Below are 24,810 nucleotides of genomic sequence, written 5' to 3' on the forward strand. Positions count from 1 at the left end.
TACTGATGGTTTTCATTTAAACAGAAGATAGAACATAGAACTCAGATACATGTATATTATTAACAAATTAGGGAAAAAAACGAACAAGGCTCTGTACTAGTCTCCGTTCAAGACCAATATTTACTTACGTTTGTACCTGTTGTATTTAAACGAATGATTTACAGTGACTCTTTGAAAAATACTGACGTTTACTTTATTCATCATAAATTAGAGGGAAACTTCTTTATTGTCTAAAAACATGGAGATAAAGAAGCAGTTTTGTATAAATATAATACTTATATAGTACGTTGAATACAGTGCACGTGGCATTATTCTGCATGTAACTAGTCCTAAGCAGAATATCTCGCACAAAGAAAATTATATTAAAATTATGCCATGCTGAAATCAAGTCGACCAGTTCAATAACTGGAAAATTCTAACTCGATCGCTTTTAAACCGGATAACTTTGTAGATCGGTCAACCCTGTGATCATTAACATACAAAATATCCAGGGGCGTAGCTGCCTATAAGCAAATACGCAGTTGCGTACTTTCGGAAAAAAGTAACAAAAATAAAAACACACATTCTAAAGATGAAATAAAGGTTATTTATCACATATGCATACCATGAATGTAGTATAGGCTGTGAAAAACTGGCTCTAAAATCGTTAAAATTCAGGAGTTTCCCTCAGGGCTTTGCCTTGTCGGAATCACTGGGGGCCTTGAGCGACCCCCCCCTCCCACAAGACCCCTCGCCGTAATTTTACCTACAACTTAAACAAGCCTAGCTACGCCCCTGATATCAATATGTTATTTCTAAGCCACTACTTCTCTTCCGATGAAGGCAAAATTGACCTGTCGATTATTTTTGGGCATGTTATTCCCATTCATTTGATAATTATTTAAGTCATAGGGATACACAAATCCCCCAAAATATAGCACCTTCACGTATTTTTAATAGTTTATTTTCACATTATCACGAAAACTGACACGGATAGAGATGTCTTATGACAACCTCCTTGAACACAGGACGTGAACACGTAAACTGTGGTTATAATCGGACTTTGGTGAGAAAAAAAATGACAATCCCGACCTCCTTGCAAATAATTTATCCAAAATGTGTTAAGAACTTGTAGGACCACAGACACCAATTAAATTACTGGTATACGGTAGGAGAAAGCTACCAAAGTAAGATATGAGTGTTTCAGTACAAGGGTACATATCAGTTATGTGGAAACAACTTTAACTTATTATATTTTATATATATTGGATTTATTGCTTACAAGTTCTTTATATGAGTGTCTCTTTGTGTAAGCCCCTTTCTAGATGATGCTCAGCATTTGATCAAATTTCATAACAATATATTGAGTTGGGCTTAGAATGGAATATGAATGGACATACATTGTGATTCTTTGTTATTGAGAGACAAATGTCCTGCCTGTATACTTCATGATAATATTGACAATAGATCCATATTCACATATTTTATTTTCCAAAGTATAGCAGACAGGCTTTCAGTATAACAGTAAATTCCTCCACAATTTACAAAATGAAAAATACTGGTACTTTAATTAAAAAATTGCATCAATACAGAATTCAAGGGAGACATTAAGATGTAATGCTGTTCTTCTTTTACACAATTCAAAACCGTGTAAAAGAACAGTGTTTCCACAACAAAAAATCACCCTTTCTTTGAGAAACTGAAAAGCATATGAATTGACATTGTATTAGTGAAAGATAACAGGACACTGATTTTAATCTCAAATCAATGTACTGGTAGGTCAGTACTTGATAATATTAAAGTCTGTCATATCATAATACTCAGTGGAATGAGCATAACAATGAAAAAAAAAAGATTTTCTGTAAACATTCATACATTCACAATAACAACACATGTAGCAGAGAAAGTGGAAACAAAATGTTTCAAACCTCATACACTAAAAAGTCAGCCCTGCAATGCATAAAGCTAATTAAATAGGAACATTGTGAAGTTCACATCCCCTCCCACATACAAATTTGACCCTGTGACAGAAGACCTTTAACATTGAAAGGGTTCTACATTTATTTTAAGATTAAGTGTATGTACCAACTTTAAAGGATGTCTAGTCTATAATCTTCACAAGGATCCAAGGACAGAGAAAAGAAAAGATAGAAGCATTAATATATCCTCATTGCATTCTGTAAATCATAAATATGCACCTGCATACCTAAAATAGCCAGGAAAACTGGTCATGACACTAATTTTTTTTTAAGTAAAAAGGGCACACCTCCATCAAAAATCAACACACCAGAACAAAACTAAAACTCAATCTGTAACTGACCAATATACATCTGCATACACAAAACCAGTTCAATATCTCAAGGCGTTTAGAACAAAAATGTCCAGAAAACTGGTTGACACGGAATGACAACTTGATGGACAAGGGTAAAACTATATGACTAGACCATTTTGTGGCTGGGGCATGTAAATACTGTCTAGCCTTCAACACAGAATACTACACTAAACGGTAAGCTCTATCAAAGATTAAACAACTTCATACACAACTTTTTAAAATTTTAAATTTTTGAGAAATGGCACAAATGTGATGAAACCATCTGTAGAATTAGTAGACATAATAATCACAATAATGATTCAGGACTTAACTGGATTTATCAAATTTTATATGGATACTCAAACTTTCCTCTTGTCCAATAAAAAATTTACTCTGCATCATACAAGATCTTGTTACATGCATGAACTCATAAATAACAGCAAGTCACATGGGATTACCAAAGACAAAAATACCAATCACATAATAATTGAAAATTACAGTATGCTGTACAAATGTTCCAAGGAGTAACCTCTCATCAAAGCATTAGAACCAAATACTTAGAAAGTTTAAGATCCAAAAATAAAGTATATACAAGAAGTACTCAAAACAATATCCTCCATCGAAAAAATTTGCAGTATCAAACTTAACAAGCTACAAAATAGATTACTTATAATAAATTCATCCTAATTCATATCAAGAAAGCTTTAAATGGAATGCTTACAATAACAAGACAATTAAATAAAAGAAAAACAACAAATGAACAACAATGGCACGAATAAAGCACTCAAAATTGTAACAAACCATTCACATTTTTCACTCTGATAAACCCCTTAGTTAAAGGCCATTGAGATGATTCACAAATAAGAATGATAAAAAGCAAATGGCTGAGTTTTGCAAAACTTACAACACAAGTATGACTCAGTGAAAAAGGACAAGTGACAGGGATAAATACAAAAGTATTATTTGCCTGGCTGTTCAAAGTTCCACTAAATATTCTCATCTATTCAGAAAAAAATGTGAAAGTGCATTTCATTTTGAATAGTGAAGCATTATGCTTGTCTGTGCTATACAAAGATATTTTTTTCAGTAAAAAACTTCAATGAGACGTATAAACATACAATTAAATTACAAGCTGCACAAGTCACAACATTAAGATTGAAGTGTGCTACAAATTATTGAGATTGTTATCTTCATTTTCAATGGGAGTTTTTCTATGCCTTAATTCCTCTGACTGATGATAACTATTTGAATCCAATTTATCTTGTAGAATGAATGAGCTATGAACATCTCCACTACTGTCTTGTGCAGTACATTGTAACCCTGACTTTTCATTGTCCTGTATCTCTATGAGATTACTCTCTTCATGTTTTATTACAGATTCAGTGTCAGCTGATGCCAAATTGTCAGTATCATATTGTCCAATTACTGATGAAATATCTGAACTTACTGACATCTCTGGCTTTGAACTATTTCCAAAATCAAAGTTTTGCTGTTGTATAGAGCTATTAACGCTACCCTTTGACTGACTGTCAGGCCCTATGGTATCTATAAAGCTAGACTGTTGTAAAACAATATGAGAAGAATCTGGTGTCACATCTGTAGTGTTCATTGTGTCTTCAGCTTTGTCAGTAAACTTGGATGATGAATTATCAGATTCTTTAGGCTTGTTTGCAATAAGACTGTAGGCTTTTCCAAGTACAACAATACTAATCAACACTTTAAATGTCATCAAACTAAAATAAGAGAAAACAAACAGAAAGAAAAAATTTAATTTTCAAAATACTGGTAATATGCAATAGAGGGCATGCAATGGTTGGAAGTAAAATTTAATACATTTAATTTGTTACATTTTACATGAAAAAGTCACTGTAAAATACAGAAAAAAGACATACTTGTACTCTAAAATACAGAAAAAAGACATACTTGTACTCTAAAATCTTTACAATCTAATTAAAGCTAGATCTTCTAATTTGTACACGGCGTTCCCGCATTCAATGATCTAACAAATTACAAGATCAAGTTTTAATTAGATTGAAATCTTTAAATTAAAAAAATAAAAATGATATTTAATTGTTGATAAAATCAAACAGTATTAAAATACTTTGCAGGGCAGAGAATTTAAACTTGAACAGTTGGGTAAAATATGAACATAACACCCAAGCTTGATACACTGCTGAACTTGGATTGTGATTAAAATGTTTGACACAGCATAAGATTCTAACACGGATTAAGGTAGTCAAAGAATCTGAAAAAAATTGTTATTTGACATTTACCTACTATAGCCCAATTTTTAAACTCCCAACATTTCTTCTGATCTTAAGTGACCAAACTAGAAAAAATGTTTGCTTTTTTACCATTAAGATTGAGGCTGTATAATGTGGTATTAAACCTTGTGGTACAGTTTTCTTATTCAATTTATTGTGCAGAAACCAAAGGTTTATGGATGATGACAATGACATTATACAGCCTCAATCTTTTTGTGGTCATATTAAAAAATGAAGTAATTATTTACCAAAAGTACAATACAATCAAGATGCAAAGACCAGTAACGCCAGAAATCTTAAATGATCTGGTACATATCCTGACTAACAGACATGCCAATGGTAGCGGAGTAAACCCCATCCTTCTAGCCAGCAGGTCAGAGTAGTCTATATATGCCTAAAATTAGAAAAGTACATCAAAAGTACTATAAACATATTAAATTTAACCTTTAACTCCTGGACAACAGGTAATTATAGTCAACATTAGGTTTAAGGTGCAAAAAATTGAATGTAGATTTACTTGCCGAAATAGGCTTATGTTATGTTATGTTATTCTTGAGAGCTATGAGTTGTTCTTTGCTTTTTGTACCAAACATCAATTTTGTGTGTCCAGTGTAACCCTTATCTTAGCTTACTGTTAGTTGCTCAAATCAGTTATAAATAATTGATTACATAATTAGATGAACTACCAGTACATACTCTGTTTTGTCTGTTAGCAACAAAATCATCAGCCAACTTGATAGAAAATGAATGATAAACCTAAAACAAAGAAAACAGAAATACAGACAATTCAATTGATAAAATCTTATAATTATTACTAAGCTCAGCCTGCCCAGTGGTGTGAGGATTTCATTGAAGACCCATGGGTGGCTTTGAGCTTACATTTTTCATCCTGTTGGTGTTGTTGTCTCTTTGACATATTCACCATATTTATTCTCCTTATATTCTAGTTAAGATCACCCATGTGATATACATAGAAACAAGTCCTACATTGCACATGAACTGTAAAATGGAGAAATTTTGGAAAGAAGGAAGATACTTCCATAATACTACATTACTTAGAAACTTGGATTTATACCCTTCAAGAGGGAAAAACAAAATTGTATTGTTTAATCATGAAAAAAGACAGAATCTCCTACATATATGTATGTGTAAGAAATCCCAGCTCTTCAATAGTAATACCAGAAATCTTAAATGATAAGAACCTATTAATCTCAAAATAACATGCTCAATTAGAACCATGACACTTTATATTTGACATAAGTTTATAACGATAGAGTCTAAGGTTTTAATCAAAAATAAATTGTTTGATTATGATTTAATGTCAAATTACAGCGAATATTTCATTCATTTCCGGACCGGAATGGTTGGCTAGACCCTGGTTTGTAGTAGTCTGACATGCTGAGCAAGATTTTATTGTGCTAGATCACAGAAGCAACAGCCGGCACGAAGGCATGCTACCCCTATTGGACACAACATTATGACTCCTAACCAACCAGTCATCACTCTATTCCCTTAAATACTGTGTGTTTGGTAGAGAAACAATGACTATCAATTTTAAAGTCTGGTATGATTCGACCGAGATCAAACCCATGACATCATGCAATCAAGGCAAGCATACTACCTTAAAACAACTTAGGTGGTTAGTGGAAGATATGCTACAGAATGAAATATAAATAGACTACTAGTATATCACTTACATCTGCTGGAATTTCATTAAATTTGACAATAAAGGCATGCTTTATCCAATCTACAAATAATTCAGCAACAAGTACTAATACAGCATCAGGAATTATTACCCATATGTGATCTGTAGGAATAAAAATAAGTTTAACAGGCTGAATACACATCAGCTATGGTTTCTAAATATAACAGAAAAATCTTTTTTTAAATAAATACTGCAAAAATAATAAAGAGCTTTGCAATGTGCAGCATGATATGACCACAGCATGATAAACTCTGTTCACTTGGGGCAAGTGTGGACATAATGCTAGTTTTTAACACTTAAGAATAGGGACACAACAACTGGTCAGGACACTACATGTATATAGCACAAAACCAATATATAGAAAAAATTTTGAAATAAGACCCAAAATAAATAGTTGATTTTTTGGAGTGTGTCCACTCTAAACCTTTATAACTTGAAAACCATAAGACATATCTAGAATATGATTGAATCATACTCGCAGGGATTTTCATAAAAATCGTTAACCTAAAATAAAGTTCAAAATCTGAACAAAAATTAAAAAAAAAATTATTTTTTGAGGTATGGTCCAATTTTGTACCTATTTAACTTCAAAACAGTTAAAGATATGCCAACCTGTAAACAATTTCAAAATTTATAACAGAATTTAAAAAAGAACAGATTAACATATGAATCATAAAAATAGGATCAATAATAAAAATTTCCTTTGAATTCTAATGATAACACTCATTTTCTCCCTTTCAGCTCCTTATTTCCAAAAGGGGTGGGCAAAAACTATAGGGCACTCTAAATTGTCCCTAGGAATATTTTTTTCTTAATTTCAAAAAGATGAAATAGGTTTTTGCTTCAGTTATTGTTAATAAAGTAAAGTTAATGGACACCTATGACAATGATGATTACAACAGGCGATACCATTATACGAACCCCCCAAAAAAATGTTTGGGGTTGTATGAAAACTAGAAGAAATGATTCACAATGTGGCTTCCAATACAACTTCAGATGTGATTACAGTTGAGAAGTTGTTGTGTGAAGAGATGAAAGTCAATCACAACCTACCATGCTCAAGTTGTAGCCTGAACTAATTCAAATCAGTCTCATAAAAGGTTCCTCACTTTTAACCTACAAAAGCTTAGTAGTAAAATTCACACTTTAAGGCCAGGGCAATAACAACAAAAAAACGTGGAACTTCAACACTGTTAATTGATTTATAACAATCCAAGTGAGTAAAAAGCTAATCATCGGGTTTTATAATGACACCAACTATTTCTTATAGTAAACTTACTTTCCAAAAGGTTTATAACAAAATACGATGCCTTTACATGATATTCATACAGTACTTTCTAATTAATAATATACCTGGGTTCCATGAGAACTCTGTCATATTTCTGATGAATACAACACTTAACAGAATAACATAATTGAATCTCTCTTTAACATCACTGCATGCTATATGGTATAGAAAACCTTTGTCGATTTTCTTGAACATGTTGGATTTTATCTCTACAAACTAAAAATGAAACATATTCTAGAATAAACACTGACAATAGGACATCCAATGAAGAATTAACATTGCAAAACAATAATAAGGGGTGAAGGCAAAAGGTTGAAAATAGCAAAAATTTATTTTGCACTATACATTACATGATGTATGTACTCATGTACACCCATTATGTATACTTGGCCCTGGATAAAGAAAAAGATTGATTCATAAATAAGTATCAAATAAGAAGTTCACTTCTGTTACATTATTGTTAATATTCATACGCTAGTAAAATAAGTATTCTGCTACTATTGTAATGAATACAGACACTACTGTGGTTTGTTGTGGTTCTTAATGTAAGCAGTAGTATTTAAGTACATGTGGTATTCCTATAAATTTAACTATGATATCTGAGTATAAACTGTTTCAAAACAATAGCTATTACATGTTCACATGTCATAAGCCAAAAGAATTTTATTTTCCATTAAAGCGCCATTATGTGTAACGATCAGCCAATGGGTGGCACATCATTTTTTTAAAATTTGGTAATTTTTTGCATCAAATTTATTCAATACATCTAGAAAACAACTGAAAAACTATCTAGAATTATCCTGCAGTATTTGAAGTAGACATTTTGTGACTACTTTTACAAGGGAAAAGTGCAAAAAATTTTTCCCACCATTTTCCACAGTGCATTTCAACTGACCTATCAATATCTTAGAAAGTCAAATTTGACAAACACTTTGATGGATTATTACTGGAGGTTATCAAGTATAAATACTTGAATATTGTAATAAAATCTCTGTATCTTTTTTTTTATCTATATGCCACACCTTATACACATGTGATTCTTAGACAGGAAAAAATTTAAGTGTTTAAAATTGCTATATGACATTTCTATTGTTTAAAAAAATTTGTGACTAATTTTGTTCATATTTTTGACATGATAATGAATGGGGTGGGGAGGGGGTGGTACTTCCATTATAAATAGTAGTACATACGTGCTACAGAACAGGTTAATTTTTTTTTCACAAATTAACGGTCATCAGGGTTGCAATTTTTACCTTTGTCAATAACAGGATTACTTTTTCATAATTTTATCATTGTGGAATGTATAAATCACTAATATTGACATGCCAGGGTCTGTTATAAATAACGCTCTGTTTTAAATGTCAAAGACAGGGTGTGGTTTTCCAAATTGTCACCAAGTCATTAACTGTGTTACCTTCGAACATTGAATATGATTTTCCAAAATTTCAGGGTCATGAACAGGTTCCAATTTGACCACCATAATGGGCACATATATACCCTCCAGGGGTACCATTATATCATCATATGGACTTATTTGGACTCCTGTTTTTATGACAGATGCATAACAAGCCATTACGAACTGTTTTTAAAATTGTTTACCATAATATGCTTTGGTAAACAACTAGTTGATGCATTGTAACCATAAAAAAATATCAGTTTAATATGCAAAAGTACTTGACTGCTTTGTTTTCATCTGCTAAACACTTAATGGATTTGGATCAAATTCCAACTACATGAAATTAAATTTGAGCCCCTGAAAAACAGACAAGCAGTTTTGTTGCATTTAAAGCAAATTATTTTGAATTATTTTCAAGTATTTTTTTGTGTACAGAACCTTGTCATTGCACAGATCTCCATTTCAGTTTCAATGGTTAAATAAAAGTAATTCACAAATACTAAAGTCCTGTCAATTATATATTTTTGTTAATTTATATTTCAACTTGAGTAGCAATATAATTGTTAACTCTATTAAGGCACCAACCATTTTCATACTGAAAGAGGGGGGCTGGGATTCTAAAATAAATGAAAATATGAAATTATTCCAAATTTGAGCAAAAAGATTTTTTTACTCTCCCATAAACAGAAAAAAAATTATGATTCAATATTTCCCATTACTTCACTATTTCCATTTTCAAATAATTTTCTTTAACTGTGGTTGCTGCTGAAAAAAAAAATTTCCATCTTGAAATCCCAACCCCCCTTCAAGAGAAGAAAATGCCTAACCATCACTTTTTATCATATCAATCCAGTGACAGAGAATAACATGAATGACAATTACAATTGCTTTTATTTTCTACTTAGATACCATGAGTGGACAGAATACAGATACAAAACTAAAAAATGACTAGTTTGTTAAACAATTGAAAGGTTTTTCCCTTGAAAACTTCCTCTTTGTAAAACACGTTAAAATATTTCATTTGATACATAAAATCCTAACCTTCAAAAACTGTTTCTTTTTTGCACTTGGTGACTTGAGGTTTTCATCATGATTTTTGTAATGTACACTTGATGACCTTTTATTTGATATACAATAACCTAACATTTATAATAATTGCAAATTGAAACATGATTATCAACATACACCATTTACATTTCAATATAATTAATTTATGTGTCCACTTGAACTGAAGGAGAGAGGTAGAAACTCTCATTTCTATCTGCCTATTAAATCTGATCTTTTCTTGTACGAGTTATTCACCATTTGATAAAGTATGTAGACAATATCTTTAATTTCATTACTCGTAATAAAGTAATTATCTCAACAGATTTATAATACATTGTATCATTATTTATTTACTTTTATGCAACTTCTTATTTGTAAAACTGGCCCATACCTCTGATCTATGCAAAAATATTAGAGATATCCTATGATCAATTAAAGGAAACATTGTACCAATGTTTTGTTTTTTTGTCAATGACTTTTCTCAATTCAAACATTGCCTTCATCCAATTTTGTTTTATCACTGTTGATAATTAGTATAGAACCGATATAATTTGAAACTAGTGGAAAACAGATTACCTCCCTTTAAACACATCGATTAAAAGAAATTCAATAAAATTCCCCATTACATAACCTTCGGAAGTTCTTGGTAGCAAAAAATCTTTTGATTATTTCTTTTATATCCAGCAAACAAGATTTCTACTATTCAATATTATTTTTCTACAATGTTTGATGAAATATAATGCAAGTTGTAACCTTTCCTTCACAAAACTAGAATATTTATTAATAATCTTAACATTAACTACCTTTCATATAGGGGCAACTATTTATTGAGTAATACTTAAAAAATTTTTAAAGACAGCTTCCACAAAGGAAGTAATAAACACCAAGCAAAATCTACTTGGAAAGAGTAGATAACCAAAACAAGAACACAAATGCCAAAAAACACCAATAATTTAATGGCTGTGAAAAACTTAACCATCACTGTAGGCTCTATGGTATAGAAAATCTCAAAAAGAAAACTGTACTTGTTAATAGGACCAATATTTGATAATGTTTAAGATAACTTGTCAGATAAGAGGGTTAACTTCCTATTACCCCCTTTACTGCCAATTCTGCAGATTTTGGGCTTACTCCCAAAGAAAATTTGCCATACTTAGTATATACTTTTTCAATTGGTAGTATTTCTTGCATGTTATTTAGATATTTTTTTTGGGGGGGGGGGATTTGAATGCAGCTTTTTATTTGAAAAACTGGCCCATACTTATGATCCATACAAAACTATTGGAGATATCATATGGTAAAATAAACACAACAGTGTAATAATGTTCATTTTTTCTTCAAGGGCTTTTCTCAATTTAAACATACCTTTCATTCAAGTTAATGAAAATGTTCCTAATGCAGCAAAAGTTTAATATTCCAAAATATGTATATTTTTGTTTACATTTATTCCATTATTATTATAATAGAACTTTTCCTGTACTTTTCTTCAAATACCCAAATTTTGCTTTATCTGGGTTGATGGACATTTGAAACTGAAGGCAAACCAGATTACCTCCCTTTAAATACATCATTTTAAAGAAATTCAATAAGATTCCCCATTACATAACCTCTGAAAGTTCTTGGTAGCAAAAAATCTTTTGATTATTTCTTTTATATCCATCAAACAAGATTTCTACTATTCAATATCACTTTTCTACAAAGTTTGATGAAATATAATGCAAGATATAACCTTTCCTAAACAAAGCTTACAATGTCTTTATAAAATCTTAACCACTTTTGACAATTATATAGGGGCAACTATTAATTGTGTAATATTTTTTAAAATTTGTGAAGATGACTTCCCCAAAGGAAGTTATTAAAAAACCTTCTAACAGCACTACAACTTTCATACTGAAGATGGAAATAGTGTAAAACCAAAATATCAACACAATTGCCAAAGAACACCAAGGAATGGTTCCTCTGGACATGCACCAGTAGTGTATTAGACTTACATTCTTGGTAGCCAATACACACACACAAATATGTATACAAATGATCACAATTATGTACGTAAGTATATACATGTATATAAATGTTGAATTTTCTTATTGCAAATAACACCAAGGGACTCAAGGAAATGTGGCATATTTAACTCTAGGTAGCCTACATTCTACCTCTTGCCAAGTGAAGAACCATTCTGTGTAAGAATTAGGCAATGGGTGGCACATCATTTTCTTTTGCTTCAAATATATTCAATACATCTTGAAATCAACTGAAAAGCTATCCAAATATATCCTGCAGCATCTGTGATGTATATATTTTTTGACTGTTTAAATAGAAAATAAAGAACTTCGTTGAGATGATAAGCATGATAAGACTGCAGCATGTCAAATACAGAAAATTTGGGGTAAGTGTGGACACAACATTAGTTTTTGACACACTCAAGCATAGGGAAGTATAGTTCATTATTGACACAACAACTGCTTTGGACGCAATAGCACAAACTTTGAAATTCAATTAAAAATTTTCGAAATCTGACTAAGTCTGATTTTTTAGGGGTGTGGCCCCTTTGACCCCTTATAACTCAAAAACCATATGAGATATCAGAAATATGACTGAAAAATGCAGGCAGGGCATAAGGAATTAATTCAATTAAAAAAAAATTGAAATCAGACCAAAACTAAAAACATTGGTTTTTTTGGGGGGGGGCATGGTCCAATTCTGTACCCATTTCACTTCAAAATAATTAACAATAGGCCTGCCTTTAAAAAAATCAAAAGAGAACTTAAAAGAAACAGTTTGAAAATCGGATCACTGGTAAAAAAAAAAAAAAAGATTATCTCCCTTTAGGTACATCAATTTGATGAAAATCAATAAGATTCCCCACTACATAACCTCTGAAAGTTCTTAGTAACAAAGAATCTCTGACAATTTTTTTTATATCCAACAAAGTATCATTTCTGCCATTCAATGTTCACTTTCTATAAAGTTCAATGAATTATAATGCAAGATATAACCTTTCCTAAACAAAACTAGCAAAGTGGATAGAATTAAATTTTAATCTAATTCAGTTGTGCACAACTAACAATTGTGTAAAGTTTGAATAATTTATGAAGAAAACTTCCACTCTGGAGGTTGTTGAAAACATATAATATAGATGACATATGAAGGTTACTGAAAGCATACAAATAAGATGCAACTATCACTAGTGCCGCAATGCTCAATAGGCCAACCAGTTGATAGTTTGTAATTCTAAGAAATCACATCAATAAGAAACAATACATGTTTATCTCTGTCTACTGGATATATAACCATAATGTTGAAATTTGTTAAATATATTTATATCCTCCACATGGAGAGTAAATAAGTAAACAATTGTACATCAAAAAAGGAAATTAAATATAAAATAGAAGTAGAAAAAAGTTCAAAGTTCAAATCTTCATTCATGGAATAATTATAACCAGGTACTAAAATAAATGAATAAATAAATAAGGAAAGGAAGCTAACTGTCATATTCATTGCAAAGTTAGACTTTACGAAATGTAAGGTTTAGAAAGATTTCAGATATATATCATATGACTGAATATGACTACAAACACAATTTGTTAGGCTACATGTACTTACATTATTTGACATCATAATTGTTAACAGTGCCTTGTTGTGGGAATTGAAGGCTACATTTAAAACAGTTGCTTGGAATAAAATCAATAATGTATGAATAACTGTAGACAGTTAAGGGATATTTATTTAAATAACCATTCTCACAAAAAAAAATACAAGTCCTACTTGGAGCCTAAAAAAGTTGATGGATCACTTTAAGATAGAAAAGAGAAATGAAGTAGATTGGTAGTAAAAGTATCATAATAGAATAAGTTGTACTATTTAAGGTGTGAGATGGGGTCCTAATATAAACCTCATAACTTTCAACCTTTTCAGTGATTTCAACTGTAACATATCAAGTGTTTACTTTTGGTTGTAAATGTTAAAATGAAATGAACAGTGTTGTTAAAGCATGTGATATGCCTCCCCTAAATTATATTACTTAAATTTTAGCATATTAAGTTTCATCAGTCTAAAACATGAAAGAAAGCATTCTTCTTATACTACACACAGTATGAGTTTTAAGCTATAGCATGACAAATTTAAAATACCCACAATTTTGGCAGTGGAAGTCCCAAAATTTGAATACATGCACCAATTCTTAAAAAACAAATATTCTACCTTAAAATTTATGACAATTTTGGATTTTTTTGAATTTGCAAAGTAATCTCAATTAAGAAGAACCCTAATTTTACCCAAATATTTATATGAAATTGTAAAAGCATGGAGTAATTACAAGTGTGGACAGATAAATAAATTGATGGACATTGGTTAGAAATTATTTTTACAATGTCATAAAAATATAAAAAACCTGACATTACAAAATATTAAAAAATAAAAAATAGAGCAGTAAAACCTCATTAGAAACCACCTTACTCAAACCTTAGAAAATTAGGTCTGACAATAAATATGTACCATTAGTTGTATAAAGGATACTGACATAAATAATGGCTAACAATAGATGTGGTATAACTCCCACATGTTCTCTTTTCCTTCCCTTTGGTTCGGTAGCTGTCCAAAAAAGAGCATCTAATATATCCTGTCCAAAGCTTGTAAACAGCCTATCTGCCATCTTAAAGAAAAACATTTATATGTATAAACATAACTGAACATAACAATAGTGGACTTCACTGTGAATGTCTTATTGTTGAACAGATCCCTAAAAACATCACCTGTCAAACTTATTTACCTCATTTTTTTATTGGTACATAAATCATTATTCTATGAGAACTGAAAGTTCAGTTTTGTGGAACAAAACAATTAGCAAATGTCCTTTGTTGTCAAAAAGTATTGTTCTTTAAATTAATTTTGAATTATTTGTATTAACTGCTCCTTCAGTCTCTTATCTAAGCTTTTTGTTTGTTCTATATGCACTCAAATTAGTCCAACTTATGATAATTTAACATTTTTATGTCATTTTCCATGTGGACAGAACAATTGTTTCAGACACATATTATTCAAAATTTGAAATGCAATCCCCCTCCCCCCAAAAAAAAATGAAAGTGGGAGGATATCTACAGTGTGTTCAAATTTACTGAGGAAAGTTTAAGACATGCCAGGTCTTCAGCATCTAAATTTCAAAGCAGACCAACTAGGTACTGTTGAATGTGATAGCTGGACACATCAAATTCTAAGCATGCGTTACAATACATCTTACAAAACTGCAGTAAGTTAAATCAACATAGCTCCCGCCCTACACATTTGGTAGTATTGAGGTCATTATATGGAACCACTTTAACATCATAATAATAAACTACATAGTTTTAAGGGAGAACAATCTTATATTCTATCTACTGTTTATCTGTACTCACTTCAAGCATGTTGTAGAATACATAGAGTTTGATGACAGCCTGACCTCGTACAAGATGGTACATCATAGATGTATCTATGTAGTTAACAATAATACAACACAGAATCAGAATCACACCTTTCAGAATATCACAGGCTTGGGCTGGTTCCAATATATTTCTGGTCCTGAAGAGAATCCAATGAATAACAACAAATAAACTCATATGACCATATATTTAATCTTGATATGTTCATTTTTACATATTTGATAATACTGGGTGTAAAAGTAAGTTGTCAGTCCAGGGCAGTAGCTTTGTCAGTCTAGGACAATAAGTGGTTATTAGCCCTGGGATGAAAACATTTTTTTAGTTCCAGTTACATGTATTAAATAAGCATGCACATTATCATACTGTTGTGGATTTGGCAGGTAATTATACAGTAACATGTAAAGAACTTGGTACATTTATCAGTACACATAATGAAATAAAAAAAAAAAACTACAAATAATATTATAAATATAAATGGTTCAAAATGTGTCTTGGATCTAAATTTTCAATTCTGATGATAAAATACAGAACATCTTTTCATATTTACTTGAGCAAAGCTATAATTCTTTCTTCATTTGTTGATATTTATTTCGTTAATTAAGTTGTTGATTATTATGCACTTTTTTTAAACACATAAATTTGGGATAAATACAGGTAAGTTATCACATGGCATTATCCATATTGCCAAGGTACATGGCCTCGACCCATAACAGCCCATAACTACGTCTCAGGCATGATATGGGAGTCACATGGCTTTATGGAAAATGCCATGTAATAACCTAAAATTATCATACACTTTTACTATTGGTTATAAATACATGTATCAACCTACACCATTCATGGTCTGTGTAGAGAAAAAGAAAAAAAAACAAATTGGAGTCAATTGATCTAAAAGCTAGTAGTATTGGTTATAATATATGCAACTAAAGAAATGAATTAAAATCTGAATAAGATGAATAATTAAAACATACTTTAATTTAAATAAATGATTTAAAACATGCAATTAATGATACAATATAATTACCGTGATGTAAGTAAACCACAAGGATGGGTTAATATCTTTAGGAATGCTACAACTATCCTGAGTGGCAAAAAAGTAAATATAAACAGAAATGCATCCATGCAGTGGAAGTATCCATACAGCAAAAACTGAAAATAGAAAAAAAAGATGGGAAAACACAGGTGTCTTAAAATTGTGAATGTAAGTTACCATGATCTGAATATTGTGAAGGTAGAATTAATTAAGATCAACTTCTGTTTATTTCTCTATTGTAAAAAAGTTGTTGTCTGGGAAGGTGTCATTCTCCTAAGCCCATAGACTTATATAAAACAAATCATTGTGGCAAAACCAAAAGTAAACTTATAATCTGTCCTAACACACACCCATACAAAAACTCATACTAATATGCAAATGTATAGGAAAAGTCTGATAGATAGAGTACAAACATACTATTATTAAGAAATAATTCCTGGGGGGGGGGGTAGATTTGTACTCATTTTAACATGGGTATGGCATTTATATTCGACTATTTAACACAGAGTGACAGCAAGGTTCTGAACGAGAATATAAATGCCAAACCCATGTTAATGAGTACAAATCTACTCCCGGAAGGAATTATTTCTTTTCTAATATGACAAATACAGTAATTTTTGTTACAAAAATCTCCCTAGGCGTAGCCAAAATAATGGCTGTTCTGTTTAACCTCCCACGTATGGAAGTTGATTAAATTTGTATATTAATGTCATTGTATGTGTTAAAAGTGTGTATTTATATAATTTATTTCAATTAGATAACCTCTCAGCCGTTAAATCATTGAGTAAACATTTTTAAATGAGAGTTTTGTCTCGTAGTGACAGCGAAAGAAAAGAGACAGTGCACAGGTGCTAAAGGTGGGGTTGTACCGACATACACTGTTTGACAATATGAAGATGTCATATTAAAAAACCTGGTTATATCCACCATTTCCTTTGGAAATACCTGTACCAAGTCAGGACCATTGCATTTGTTTCCAACTTTCTGGTTTTTGCCTTGATACTGTCAGTTCGATAAATTTGTTAATACTCATCATTCCCTTCCACTGCATTTGTAGGGAATTGAAAAACATTTAATATCAAAAACAAACACATACAACAAAATCATACCATGGATCTGGTGGCCAAGTTATTCTTAACATCAACACGTTTGCAATTGAGAATCAGAAAAAAGATTCTTAACAATTTCTACCTCTGCCAAAATGAAATAGTCTTTATTGCAGCTACCATGGTAATTTAACACATAAGAAACAGTAAAATATTCAGCTTCAATGAGGTGAAAAGCAACTCATAGCCATAAGTTTAAGTGCAAAAGTTTGATAGCTCCTGTAAAATTTGCTGAATCAAAATGATGGTGCAATATGATCTACTACAAATGGGGACCTACAATTCTCCATAATTTGAACAAAATCCATCAAGCGGTTTTACAATCCTACAAAATTTGAAAAAAATCTGTCAAGCTGTTTCAGAGGAGTTGTTTCTACAAGTGTGACCAGACAGATGGACACCAGTATTTCGATGTTTCCTTCCGCTTTGTGGCGGGGGGCAAAAAAAAATATTTGTCATTAATATGAAAACTTTTTCAGCTACAAGATTGAAGTCATCACTACAGAAGTTTTATGGTCATCATCATTAACTCATGGATCATTATGGTGTATCCATCTGCACCATGAAAACTGATTTGTTCAATGTGTCATAGTTTTCCTTTCCTCGTTTATCTACCCCGGACTTGACTTTTTATGAGCAACTCGGCAGGTGTTTCTAGAAAAGCAGAGGACGCTTACCCTACCGTGCACCTGGTCCATGCTCCCAGTTTTAAATGGAGTCCGAGTTGCTCATTTGCTTTTGTTACTTTGTATGTATGATTTTATGTTCTTTGTTGTGTATGTCTGTTTTCCATGTCTGGTCTTTGTCACTGGATTACATTCTTTTGATTACCGCTATAAACTTGGTTCCCTTGATTACTCTTAAATACTATTTTTATATATGCGGTTCTTGATATGTATTGAGAACCTACTTTTGAATCCTAATATTTTGTGTTTAATCAGTTTTTAGCTAAGAACACATAATGCCAAAATATATGTGATATAAGCATATCCTATAGTTATTTATTTGAGCTATGAGAAATGAAAAATAAAAATTCCTGAACTATAAAGCAAACTATACTAGTATACTATCAGGAAAGAAGCTCATGGACTGTTATAGTTGTTTAGATATATCGAGTTGTTCCTCTTTTGTAGTAATATTTAATTATCACTCCAAAATCATCACTGTAACTTTATTACAGTTCCCCTACTGATATTCACAATTTCTTGCCTGATTGCTAATAGATTGATAACCTATGACCAGTGACTGATCTGTGGTTTTGTGATGTATATATGGGATGTTGGATTCATGTAAATTTCAAAATTTCATAGGAATGATTGCAATATAATACTAAAATACTGTAAGCAAAGTTCACTTGGTGATCCCCCCACCCCCACTTCCCTCCCAGAAATCATATAGGATACTGATAAGAGATTAAATCGTTAAGATGGGAAAACAAAATAGGATGTGCATAATGGCATCATGGCACCTCCTACTTAGTTTTTCTATCTGAATGACTTCTGTGGTTTCTGATGCACTTTGTGATTTTGTATACCATGAGAAGACCCTCTTCAAATCTGCAAATCCTCTGAAACCGATGAATGGAATTTGATGAAACTTTCACATATTCTTTTTTACATGGTGCCTTATGCACACCTCCTATTTTGTTTTTTTTTCTTTTCCATCTGAATGACATCGGTTTTCCTGATGCCAGATAAGGACTTTGTCATTTTTCAACCAAGGGAACCCTCTTCTAATCTGCAACCCCTCTCAAACCAGTAGCAATTACTGGTTTCACAGATTGGTTTGATGAATTGATGACTGATTCGAAACTGACCAATGAAGATGCACAATTATAGTTGCACAGATCAGCTCAGCTACTGCATTCTTGTTCTACTGTAGTAAAAGATTTATACGCTCAATATCGACCATGTTAAAGAAAAATATTTGGTTTGATAATATAAGGAATGCTCAGTGAAGGATCAAACCACCACCATACCCATACTGCAATTAGCTGTATTTAAAAATAAACTGTGTCCTGTGAGCTACTTCATCTTTCTCAGTAACTCACTTAATATACTTACATGCATGTAGACATAATTTGCCCTTTAAATTTGACATTCTTTTACATCTGTTATCTTTTGACAACTAACCTTTTCCAATTCTCTTGGTGTTTTCATAAATGTATACACCCTTTCTCTTCTTTCTGTGAATTTCTCTTGAGCACCTTCTAACAGGTAACCTCTGGTTAGTTCTGACTTGAAGTATCCAAGAACTGACATTCCTGTAATATAAAAACTTAGTGAGCATGCACTCACATTGAAGGAAGAGCCAGTTTAAGGTTGGAGATTTTCAAATATTGATAATCTTAATTTCACAACAAAAAAGAGTGTTAAAAAAAAATAAAAAAATAACTAAAGTGATATTTGTAAAAATCAAATTTGACCTTCATTTTGTCTCATGAAACAACATCAAAATTTAAAAAGAATCTCTCAGACACTTTTCAGGTTGTCAAACAATGTTTGGCAGCCACCTATCATTCATCCCCAAACTACTTACGGATTTTTTTTTAGGAAAATCAGATTAAACATGATTGTTGCATACAAAATTTTAAATCATTCCCATGAAGGGTTGCTGAGAATACAGGGATTAACAGCAGTCTGCTAGTCCTGTGCCACCCTAATTTTGGAGAGGACTACCTGAAAAATTTTCATGATAGTCCCATAGGCTATCTAAATTTTGCCTTATTTTTCATAAGACCTAAGACCAGAACCGTCATAACCATCTGCAGACTACCTGTTTAACCTCCTGTTGACCACTACATAAATAAAGTTAGTGTCAAACCCTGGTTTATGGGTCAAAAGCCCAAAGAAGCAGCAAATTCTTCTGATACAAAGAAGATGAAAAACCTATCAAGATGAAAATCCATAAATTATGTCAAATCATTAACATGAACAATTTTTTTTGCAACAAAATTTCATTGTTTAAAATTTTATAATTATATACATATACATGTAATAGTCCAGTCAATCTAGCAAAATTTTACCCTTAATATAAACAAATTGCAACAGAAGATATATAAGTTATAATCTATAGCATTAGGACCCAAATAAACACAGAAAAAGGTCTAACAAAACGTTGTGCGCAGAAACCTCAAAATAAGCAGTTCAAATTTCTTATGAACATTGGTAAGGGGAGATAACTCTGTACAAATGGCTGAAAAAAAAACCAATAAAATTTTATACAAATTCATAATAATGTTGTATCTGATAAATAAAGTGTAGCAATAGTGGATATTTTAGCATTAATTAGAATATCATCTACAACTAATGAAGAGGTTTCATATCTTATACCAAACAATGACATAGATTTTGAAACTTAATCATAAACCATATGTCCAATTTTCTAGATAATGTAATGTAAGAATTCCAATTGTGATGAAGTTAATATTCTGCTTATTGTGGTTAAAAGATTCTTTTAACAAAGGCAAAACTGTTGATAAATAGTTTGCAGATGTAAACAATACCAATTTAAACAAAAATCAAAATGATTGAATTTCCAGAAAATATGAATTTTCTGTCATTAAAAATTCTCCAAAAATTTCAATTTACTCATCATAAACAAATGCCTTACATATCATGGGCAGCATATTATATGTGATAGTCACTAAGAAAAAAAGTTCCTCCTACAGTAAGTATCCTACCCTACATGAAATCAAGAAACATAGAACAAAATCAGACCAAAAACGTTATTTTTACAGAGTTATCTCCCCTTTCCATTGTAAATTTCTGAAGGGATTTTGAAATGCTTATTTTGAGTTTGCAGCAACTTAAAATTTTTTGGACTTATTTCTGTGTATATACATGTATAGGGAAATTATGCTATATATTTGAATCAAAATATGTTCTGTTCAAAGCAATTTGTTTAAGTTTAAAATTATCTTGACTGGACTTTAAGTTATCAAATATAAATCTTTAGTTAGTTAAGGAAATAGGTGTATTCAACACAAAAGATCACAGAATTGTGCTAAAATGCTCTGCAGGGTGTAGCTTGATAAGACCACAGAGGTTGAACCCTGCAGAGTTGGGGCAAGTATGAACATACCATTCAACTTGACACAGCTTTGGTTATGATTTGATATTTGACCAGAACCAAAATGGTTATGTTTAGGCTGTTCCTCTTAAATGGCTCAAGCAACAACCCTAAAAAAATCAATCCGCAGTCTTCCTTTTGTGGCAGGCAGTGGCTGCTTGTCCACACATTGGAGGACTGGGAACCTTTGCAGGCTAATAGTCCACACATCCAGTTTGAGTCAATAACACACAGAATGACGGAAATGCTTCATTTACATTAGTGATATAGAAATTGTGAGAAATTCATTTTATACAAATATACACAAAAATGATACAAATACAATAAAAGTAATTGTGTCTGATGTAACAAATATAAATTAAAATCATTCAGAATTAAGACAAAATACACGTTTAACAAACTTGAAAGACTATTTTAAACAAATATAACGAGAATAGGTATGGTGTATAGAGACAACAACCCAACTGGAATGAAAATGTCAGCCCAAGGTTTGCACATCCAGAAATCTTGTTTTGGCACATTCAGTCTAGCACATCTTAAATCATAATGTTGCCATTCCAGACAGCAATCACAATCTAGTGAGTCTTGGTCAATTTCCCCTTACATGTAAAACATGTCCATTCACACTGGTCCTTCCTTGTAGAAACTCAAGTTTTAAGAATATCCCATGCATTAGCACTGTAGCACTTTTTAACATGCACGATATTTACATTTTTGTCCAAGATTTTAGTACAAACTTTTGAAACATCTGGTGAAGACAATGCATTAACTTTGGAACCAGTCATCATAACTTCTTTGACTTGGTTTTGTGTTTGACCAACATAAAATCCATCCATTTTCAAGCACAGGGGCTTGCTCCAGTTCATTATATGTGATCACAGTTCGGGAAGCCATTAATAGTTGTACATTAGCAGATAAGTACGATATTTCCATAACGAATGGGGCTATTTTGTCCCAATTCCATATGTTATTGACACAATCCGATATGTGGACGATTAGCCTGAAGAGGCTCCCTGTCCATGAATGTGTGGACAAAGAGCAACTGCCTTTGTGTTATAGCACCTTGTACTTGTATAATTTATATGAAATCCATTCACTTCTACTCAAGTTATTACACAGACATAAGGAAAATGCTTGTTTCAGGGCCTTTTACCCTTAATGCCTACAAGAATTTTTTGCATGAACTTGTTTCATATGAGAGGATTTAAAATCTGTTGGCAAGAATTACTTGCCAGAGTCAGAGAGAACTACTCTTTGACCAACACTGGCAGTAGACTTTATCACTTCAGTAGTTCTGTCATTATTACCCTTCATTATCGACTACTTTTACAAATTAAACAGATGGAATGGGGACATAAAAAAGACAGTCTTATTATTCATAAGGGCGAATAAGTCAATGGGACGAATGCACTAACATATGCACAGTATTTTTATAAGTTTGGGAAGAAAGTAGATCAAAGATTACTTTGTGTCTGGGGAAGCGGTGAACTTTGCATGTTTGCTGTATGGGTATACAGCAAAATTTTTTTGCAATACTTTTAGGCTATAAGATCATTTTTTGTTTCATTCAGCATTTCCGAAATTTCGTCTGGCTATTACTCTTTGTCAGACCAAAGCTTAATATTCATTTATGTCGGTCCTCAATTCGAAGAGATCAGCTGATCAAGATCAGAAACAGACACGTAATTTTCCTTCAAAACAAAAGATTTCTCAATGACGTGTGCCGATGTTTGACTGATGAAACACTTATGGCAGATAGAGGAAATAAGGATTCAACACCTCCACCACTTCTGCTTATGCCGGCTGGTGGAGGATTAACTTTGAACCCGCCTGATAATCAAAATATGCTAATGCCAGTCATTCAAAGTGAAGCATCTCTTTTAGATTCAGGTAAAACCTGTGACAATGTCTTTTTCTTCCATCTGTACATGAATACTCATTACTGTAATTATATTCTAATCTTGAATTGCTTGCCCAGTTCATTTAGGGAGGAAATAACATATTCTTAATTATTTGATCAAATAATGGATTGTCTTTCAGTCTTCGGACATGCCTGTCACATGGTAGTCTTTCATTAGAGGCTCTAAGTCTAAATATTTAAAAAAGTATGAACCCAAAACACTTATTTCTGCCAATATTTACAGAGTATGCACAAAAAAATAACATGAAAGGGTAAACTACCAATTAGAGTTTGAAATAATATCTCAGTATCAGAAACTGAATTCTTATTCGAAATTGGGAAATCAAGAATTGTTCCCAAATTATACAGCCCTACTGGTCAAAAACTGGAACCAAAATAAGCATATTCAAATAACTAGACTTTTGTCTGAAACATTGATGGCCTTCCGAGATGATCATAATCAACACTAATATTCAATAAGAATTTGAAATAATATCTGTTTCAGAATCTGAATTCTCATTCGAAATTGGGAAATCAAGAATTATTCTCAAATTATACAGCCCTACTGGTCAAAACTGGAACCAAAATAAGCATATTCAAATAACAAGACTTTTGTCTGAAACATTGATGGCCTTCCAAGATGATCAAAATCAACACTAATATTCAATAAGAATTTGAAATAATATCTCAGTCTCAGAATCTAAATTCTCATTCGAAATTGTGAAATCAAGAATTGTTCCCAAATTGTACAGCCCTACTGGTCAAAACTGGAACAAAAAAAAGCATATTCAAATAACAAGACTTCCAAAATGATCATAATCAACACTAATATTCAGTTTGTAGTAAGTGAGAGCATGAAAGGGTGAACTACCAATAAGAGTTTGAAATAATATCTCAGTATCAGAATCTTAATTTTTCTTTGAAATCAGGAAATCAAGAATTGTTCCCAAATTATACAGCCCTACTGGTCAAAAACTGGAACCAAAATAAGCATATTCAAATAACAAGACTTGTCTGAAGCATTGATAGCCTTCCAAAAAGATCATAATCAACACTAATATTCAGTTTGTAGTAATTGAGAGCATTGTTAGGTTAGAGAAATCAATTTTTACAATAATTCCACCAACAGCAGTTTCTGTGTGATTATCTTTCTTGCTCTTCACTGTGTAACCTGACATTTTACCTCAGATTCTCCACCAGAAGTAGAAAAAATCTAAATAATGAATTCTTCATGAATTATGAATATTGTTTTATTATAATTTTTCTGGCTACTTTTACTCAAATAACATTTGACTT

The 24,810-nt window shown here is 31.7% G+C and overlaps 2 protein-coding genes across 4 annotated transcripts in view; one reads left to right on the forward strand and one right to left on the reverse strand.

Moving 5' to 3' along the window:
• Positions 1 to 1,447: 1,447 nt before the first annotated feature.
• Positions 1,448 to 23,252, reverse strand: LOC148622769 (transmembrane anterior posterior transformation protein 1 homolog). Its single transcript, XM_088572962.1, has 11 exons — positions 23,080 to 23,252; positions 19,676 to 19,806; positions 16,429 to 16,553; positions 15,381 to 15,543; positions 14,506 to 14,641; positions 13,594 to 13,691; positions 7,613 to 7,763; positions 6,252 to 6,361; positions 5,251 to 5,310; positions 4,803 to 4,948; positions 1,448 to 4,023 (listed from the first exon to the last, which is right to left on the reverse strand). Exons 1-11 carry the CDS (start codon positions 23,108 to 23,110, stop codon positions 3,456 to 3,458), a joined length of 1,719 nt encoding a protein of 572 aa, XP_088429088.1. The 5' UTR covers positions 23,111 to 23,252; the 3' UTR covers positions 1,448 to 3,455.
• A 47-nt stretch (positions 23,253 to 23,299) lies between these two features.
• Positions 23,300 to 24,810, forward strand: part of LOC148622770 (triacylglycerol hydrolase DDHD2-like) — a 28,707-nt gene continuing 27,196 nt past the window's right edge. Inside the window, exon 1 of one of the 3 annotated variants that reach the window (XM_088572951.1) lies at positions 23,300 to 23,504. In XM_088572951.1, the coding sequence (XP_088429077.1) occupies positions 23,363 to 23,504 (142 nt within the window). In that variant the 5' untranslated portion in view covers positions 23,300 to 23,362. The remainder of the gene's footprint in view (positions 23,505 to 24,810) is intronic. The other 2 variants (XM_088572949.1, XM_088572952.1) reach the window with 2 other exon arrangements.

This window comes from Perna viridis, chromosome 3 (genome assembly GCF_037379345.1).
Source record: "Perna viridis isolate PV_CMFRI_1.1 ecotype Kerala chromosome 3, ASM3737934v1, whole genome shotgun sequence".
NCBI lineage: Eukaryota > Metazoa > Mollusca > Bivalvia > Mytilida > Mytilidae > Perna > Perna viridis.